The sequence below is a fragment of the Trachemys scripta genome, chromosome 13, assembly GCF_013100865.1.
Source record: "Trachemys scripta elegans isolate TJP31775 chromosome 13, CAS_Tse_1.0, whole genome shotgun sequence".
In the NCBI taxonomy this organism is placed as follows: domain Eukaryota; kingdom Metazoa; phylum Chordata; order Testudines; family Emydidae; genus Trachemys; species Trachemys scripta.
This window is the reverse complement of record NC_048310.1, coordinates 36,686,721-36,694,354: the sequence shown is the minus strand read 5'-3', so window position 1 is coordinate 36,694,354 and position 7,634 is coordinate 36,686,721. Positions and strand designations below refer to the sequence as shown.

At 42.6% G+C, this 7,634-nt stretch overlaps 1 protein-coding gene across 3 annotated transcripts in view; it reads right to left on the bottom strand.

Moving 5' to 3' along the window:
* Positions 1-2,669: 2,669 nt before the first annotated feature.
* The window catches only part of NUP93 (nucleoporin 93), a 133,681-nt gene continuing 128,716 nt past the window's right edge, over positions 2,670-7,634 (bottom strand). For all 3 annotated transcript variants that reach the window (XM_034788235.1, XM_034788234.1, XM_034788236.1), the window contains one exon: positions 2,670-2,904. In XM_034788235.1, coding sequence (XP_034644126.1) covers positions 2,794-2,904 — 111 coding nt within the window. In that variant the 3' untranslated portion in view covers positions 2,670-2,793. The remainder of the gene's footprint in view (positions 2,905-7,634) is intronic.

Genomic DNA, 7,634 nt, shown 5'->3' with positions numbered 1-7,634 from the left:
CGCACAGACAGGTGGAGAATTGGGGAAGGAAGAGAGAGGGGACTGGACTTCACCTGAAAAAACACAAGTGAAATAATTCGGTCAATGATTATTAAAACAGCCGGCTTTAGAAAAGACGCTCCACTCTCTTGTGTCGTTTTCAGCCCTGTGCTCTTTAGCAGATCAGACTAAGTGGTGAAGTGGGTCATATCAGGAAATGCCCAAACATATCAGAAATATTAAAGACTGGAGATTTTCATGTTGAATTAGCTATGATTTTTTTCATTATGAAATCATGATGCAGGCAGTTAGCTGGTACATAGGATCACTCCAATACATCCTCCAGGCCTTGTCATCACTATGTGTGAAAGTCGATCTAAGCTACGCAATTTGAGTTACATTAGTAGCGTGACTCAAATCGACATAGCTTAGATCTATGTACCGCGGGATCCACACTATGCTATGTCGACAGGAAATGCTCTCCCGTCGACTCCCCTCACTCTTCTCGTTCCGGTGGAATACAGGAGTCGACGGGAGAGCAATCTGTGGTCGATTTAGCGGGTCTTCACTAGCCCCGCTAAATCTACCATCGATGTATCGATTGCCACATGTCAATCCCCCGGGAAGTATAGACAAGCCCCCAATAACATTTAGGTATCTCAACATCCCCTCCCTTACCTGTGCTCTCATCTTATGCCTCCTCATGTCCTGTCTTACACTTTACACTCTTCAGGCCAGAGAATGTGTCATATTTTGTAGAGCGCCACATTCTGGTATTGATCATTTGTATAGCACTACAAATGTAACAGTCATCTTTCTAACAGGTTAGTGCCACAGTCTAGAATTCCCCAGGACGAAGTCTCCCCCTGCGTGCTGTCTTGTGGTTTCTTGTCAAGCGAAGAAAAGTTGACAAAATTAGGCATAACAAAGACTTAGTAAAAGGTGGTTAGAAAAATCTGACCCAACAGTTTGTAAATCATTCAGAACAGCAACTAGCAGTGTGTTTATATATCCCTCTACATGCGTTACAAATCACAGTGATGCAAAATGGGAAACCAGTTCTTCCCATCCTGGGCATTGAGATGGGAAAGCTGGTACTATTCTGTGTATTAACCTCTTGGCTGTTGGATCATCTCTTTGACACACACCTCCTGTGCTTCTAACCATATATGTCCTGACATTTCCATGATCCGAAAAGCTACACAGCAGGTGCTATGGAGGACCAGGAGCAAAAAGGCTAAGAGCTAGTATCCGTCCCATTCCATTTTTAAGACGGATAGGCAGCTATATACAAGTGTATTTTAGACAGAGAGTTTTCATACAATCCAATCCCTGGACCTTCCTGATGACACACTTCAGTCAACATTTCCAAACTTGGGTGCCTAAGTTTAGTCACCTAAAATCCACACTGAGACACTGATTTTCAAAGGTGTTAAGCACCCAGAACTCTCAGTGATGACAGTGGGAATTGTGGGTACTTGCTACACTGGAACTGTACCCTGCATCAGACACCCACATTTGAACATTTTGGTCTTCCTCTTTCAGATCTCTAGCATTCCATCCTGGGGGTAAATTGTACACTGTGTCATGGCAACCTGAAGTCTTGACTGGCTAGAAAGTGACTGGTATTTAGTGAGACTCTTCTGTTCCAATCTTCTTCTGAAATATCGTCCTTTTGAATCAGTTACAATAGTTTCTATTTTTCTTTGGAAACCTCACTGATTCCTGCAAAGACTTCAGTGCAGTTAGATTGGATCTCCACCAGCGTAGCTCAGAATCTGGCCTCATATTTTAAACCTCCTCTGAAGGGTCAATTTATGCTACCTATCCTTAGGCTTGGAAGGATTCGATTTTTATCAGTAAAATGTCGGTAAACATCAATTTCACCATACACAGTAACCCATGAAAAAAATATTTCCATTGATAATCTAAATTTACAGATAGGCAAAGTAAGGAAAATGCTGCTTGAGAACTTATTATAGTTTGATTTAAGGATATTTACTTTGTACATTTTGAAGGGATGTTGACAATTTGTGTTAGAAAGCTTTGATTTTTTAAAATCGAGGTATCTGAGGTCATTAAATAATTATTGTCTGACCTCCCACGCCCCCAATTTCCTGCAACTGTGAAAATTCAAAATAGGTAGAAATTGAAAAATGTGCTTAAAACTCAATGTCCTGCAACTGTGAAAATTTAAATCGATAAAAATTAAAAATACAAAAAATAAACATTGATATTATTAATCAAAACGATAAAAAATAAAAATCTAGTTCAGCCAAGCCTACCTGTTCTATGTAAACTGCAAACTGAACTGCAGCATATAAAGTTATTCACGAGAGAACAACGTATGCTATGTACAGCATCTCTTATGTAATGCAAAGTACATACACATATTTTCAACTTTTAAATTACCTTCATTTTTCAAAGAAACCCCAAAAGGTTAAGATTTCCAAGCTGTGTGGTTATTAAATGCTCATTCAGAGAAAACTGCATAGCCATTAAAAGCTTCCTCTGTCACTTCCTGATTGTACTATACAGTAGTTTATTGACCTCTCTAAAAATAAAAGCTACCACATCTCTCTCCGTATGGCCCATTTACTTAAAGCATGTTTTTCTATAAAGCAATTTAAATAAAAAAAATGAATAAAAAATACAAATCAGTGAAAATAAAAAGATGTCAAAAACAAATATAAACCAAAGAAATTTATTTTCATCGACAAAAATACAGGATACAAAATGATATTGGGCCCATCCTTTTAAAGAACTAATGACAGGAAGGGGATGATGCTACAGTTCTAACTGAAAGCATCTGTGCTAATTCATAAGGACCTCCATCTGCACCAGTCTTGCATTCGTGTCTCCTGACGTTCTGTAGGGGATCATTCCAGCAAACGTTATCAGTGCACGAGCTTGGGACCGGAGTTGCTAAGAAATAAAAAAATAAAGTACCAGTTACTTTAAATTAGGTCCATCGAAACACCACTCAGCTCTGAACAGTGGTTCATTTACAGATTCATTTCTGAAACACTCCCAAATCAAACAGGCACAGATAATCTGTCTTTCACACTGTTACTCTTCTGACAATGCTTCTCCACAGTTAGCAAGGAAATCCAATTATTTTCATTTGTGAATGTCAAAAGTATGTTGAGTCACCCATTCGTTTAAAAATCCTATTGATGTAAAATTTCCCTCAAAAAGGCTTTTTCAGCAACAGAGTATTACCCTGCTGCAAGAACAATCTCACTGATTTCCATCACTGTATCAAAATTCTTCTCTATTTTAAAATAAGACTAAGAAATGCAAATTAAAAATAAATAAATAAATAAATCACATCAATGCAATGTGACAATTGACACTTTAAAGCACAAATGAGAGGAAATACAAACGTATTGATCCAGGAAATCAGCCACATTACACAAACATTTAGGTCTTCATTCTCGATTACACTAAGGCCCTTACACCACACTGGCAGAGTGAGTTATACCCCTTTTAAGATGCCTTTACTCTGCCACAGCAGTGAATGTAACTGAGAATCAGGCCTAGAAAGGTATTAATGTTAACACCCTATACTGCAACAGAAAATACGACATGTGCACGAAGGTGGCCATGTTGCAGCTGCAGAATCTAAAACTATTTTTTTTACATTTCCTGAATTGAAAAGTTAAATACATAAAACCCAACTCGGATACCTTGAGAATGTTTCCAGGTTACATGGTTAGGTTAGCCACATTCTGTGCATAATAAATTAGAGGCTGAAAACTGAGGCTTTTGTTAGCCTGCAGTAAGGTTTTCCTCCTAAACATGAAGTATCCTTAAATTGTTATACTGAAAAGTCTGTGTTTAGAGACATAATGGGACTCAAGATCATTCTTCAGTCTGCTGGATGAATTGGGAAGTTGAAGCAACCATGATTGTTGTGGGCATATCAATGGTTAATCAAAGGCAGGATGAATCAGGGTACAGGGGATTTACAAACCGCAGTTATTGAACCCTATTGTAGCTGGAGTCCGTAACAACGGCACCCCTGCACCCGGTCTGGACAAGACCATCCCTTTTCAGTACAATATTAAACAGGTTATTTGGCCAATGGAAACAGAACATGGTTGTATGTAATTTAATAAGGGCATCCACATTTGGCTAATGCATAAATCTAGTGTCTCAAATTTAAGAAAAATTGGATTAATAATATAGGAAAATACTAAACAATTTTCATTTAATACTGAGCTCAAACGTCATTTTATTCCACTTGTGATATATCAATAGCACGTGTATCAACCCCTTCAGCTGTTTTCTAAAGGGCTGGCACTACACAAAACCAGACGGCACAGCTGTAATACAGCACCACATTTTGATCCGGTGCTGCAATCCTGTTGGTCATCCCCCACGAGTTCAGCAAGGTTGGGCTGGATAAGGATTTGGACGAGAGACCTCCAAGAACACCTACGTGCTGCCAGCGGTGCTGCTGGCGATTCAGCAGGGGGCACTCTTCCCTCTGAGTCAGTGCAGCAGCAATACACGGCTGGAGGCGACCTCTCAAGGGAGATGCAAGGCCAAGGTTCTGACGATCGGCAGTCACTCAGATCCCATTGCAATCGATGAGGCAGTAGGTTATTTAATATATTTCATAGAGTTTAAGGCCAGAAGGGACCATCAGATCATCTAGCCTGACCTCCTGTATATTAGAGGCCATTAAATTTCACCCAGTTAGTCCTGTGTTGGGTCCAATAACCTGGGTCTCACTGAGGGTATGTCTACATTGAAATGTAAGCCCATGCTGGAGCCCAGGCTCAAGCCTAACTCCCCTTGTGTCTACACAGGGCTCGGACCCAGGTCCCAAGACTCTAGAGGGCTGGAGGGTCCAAGCTCGAGTTAAGCCGGGACCCAGGGTCTGAGCTCTATTACTTTGCAGCATAGACACAGCCCCACTTGACTCAGGTCCCAGGAGTGAGCCGGAAGTATCCCACAATTCCATGGGACAACTTTCTTAGCCCGCTCTATCCCAACAACCTGCAATGCACTCTGCTGAAAATGGAAGCCACAACAGCAGCTCAGGTCAGCGTTAACCCATTGTGTTCCGATCACCGATTTGCAAGCACGCGATCAGAAAGCTTCCTGGGTTTGCAACGGAGAACGAACCCATCAAGCCTGTTGCAAAGCCAGCTGCTTCCGGATAACGTGCAGCACAGTCCGAGGGCTAGACCAACCATACTTTGGGGGGCAGAGGGAGCACTAGAGACTGTGGGACAGAGTTACTTTGACTCGGGTCTATGCACTGCATTGTGGACACCAGAGCCCTAGGTTCAAGCATGGGTCAGAAAATTCTTAACACAGGGTTAAAATACAATGTAGATGCTCAAGCCCAGGGTTCCCTAATGTGGGTCAGCTGACTCGAAACCACGATTTGAGGACTTCAATAACTCAAACATAGGTTAGGGGTTTGTTACAGGAGTGGGTGGGTGAGATTCGGTGGCCTGCGTTGTGCAGGAGGTCAGACTAGATGATCATAATGGTCTCTTCTGACCTTAAAGTCTATGAGTCACACTAACCCTGGGTTTACATTGCAGGGCAGACATACCCTAAGGCATTTCAGTCCTCAGGCAGAGAACAGGAGGGAGCAAGTTGCTACCAATGCCTGAGGCCCCTGCAATGGCAGGAAAATTATAAAGTGAGCTATGGGATATTAATCCTAGTAACCTAGCCAAAACCCAAATCCGGGGACAACTTTCTGTACACAGATTCTGAGTCACCCCTGCACTTTCTCCCACCACCACCATTTTCCGCTTACGCTCTCCCTAAGCTGTTGTGTACAGTGGGTGTGCAGTCACATTTTGCCCCACAGGTGGGCTGCATTTCAGTGGTGGGCGAAGTGACCGCCGAGTAGAACTGAATCGGTTACGTCTGTAAATCACACGTTTGCGGTGGGATTCTTTGAGATGAAAGCGCTTTACAAAAAGGCAAGAAATGATGATGATGATGATGAACACTAAGGCTGAGGAGCAGGGAATAAACAGTGACCTCTTTAAAGTCAGTGCATTTACTGTCCCCCTTATCTTTTCACTGGTGATGATACGGGAGCCAACATAGTTTTAAAAAGCCATTCTGATCCCCAGCAGTAAGGGGTGGCGGTTTTCAGAGAAGGTTAAAAGAAGCCTAGAGATGTTGGTGTTCCATTGGTTGTAATTACTTAATGATCATTCAGGAAGAAATCAACGAAACACAACTTTCACTTGTGCTTTGAAATAAAACTGCAAATAAAAAGAGCCCTGTGGCTTTTTCACTTCATATTTCCTCTGCCAGGAGAATGCCCTTCAGCTGTCCCAAGGAGTTAATAGCAAATCACTGGGCGAGTGTATTACATGGCAGTGACGTGTTAATTAGGTTTTAGCTGCCGCTGCCATTAAAACCATGTTTTCCCAGATCGTAATTTGGCTTGCTGTAATCTGTATTGGACTGAAACTTGGTAAATAGACCAGGTCTGGCTGGATAGGATTTTGTTTCTTAATCCATGTCGCCAATTAATTTCATCATTAAATAAATTCCTAAAAATTGCTCTACTTAAAAACCCGGCTATTTAAAAAATATTTTAAGAGGTAGCTTGGCTTTCAACTGGCACTGGGAAAGCTAGAGATGATGATTATTATTTTAATGGAAGCAGGAATATTGAAAAAGCAAAACAGCGCATGTGTACCACCACTGGTGATATTCTTATACACCCCATTGCTGTGTGCTCTATATGGATCATATACAACTCCCCCTGATTTCACTGGAATATGGCTCAAGATGGTCACCCTAGTGGCACCACTGGGCACATTTAAGTGGCGATTAAGAGAATTATGTTCTTCTAACTCAGGGTCCCATTCTCCCCTGAGAAGGAATAACCTGCATGTGGACTGGAAACTGCAAGAAGTGCTACTTGTGACATTTCCTCTTAGTTCTCCTGAAGAGAGGAGGGGTCCCCTACCACCGAAGAAGCTAAAAGGCTCCAGGAGACAGTTGCAGGTCTCTAGAGATCTGATGAAGGTAATGGACATCTCTGTGAATAACCTTTGACTCGACACTGCTGCCCAGCCTCTCCTCACCTTGCCGAGTCCCCTGGACAATGCTGACAAGAGCCATGCTGTCAGGAGCTTCCGCTAGAATCTCTCCCCGGGTGTGTGTTTGTATTTGTATTTTCCAAATGTGCAGAGGAGGAAGTGCTCTATAGGAACTCATGTTGGCTTCCCCTGCTGACTTGGATGGGGGAGATTTTGCTGGAGCAAGGCCCCTTCCTTCTCTCATTCCCCCCCCCCCCCAATAAGCACCCCAACAGCTAAACTGGAATGCCACAGAGCCATCCGAGGGGGTTCGGCATGGTAAGGAGAAAGGGAAGCAAGCTAGCTACCTCTCCTTCTATGCCCCAAGGGTCAGATCTGTGGGTCTGAGCTCTTCTTTGCAGAAGTAAGGGGAGGATGGTGGCCACAGTTTTGTGGGGTTTTTTACATCCCCCCAGTAACTAATTCCACAGGAGGGAGATGTCTTCATTCCTGTGGAGTTATGATCAGCACTACTGTCCTCTTCTCCCACAAGTGACTCCACTGAACAGGGCACAGCAGCCACACCGCCCACTGCAATGTCTAAGAGTCGGCTCCTGTTGCACAGAAATGGGATGGTACTGA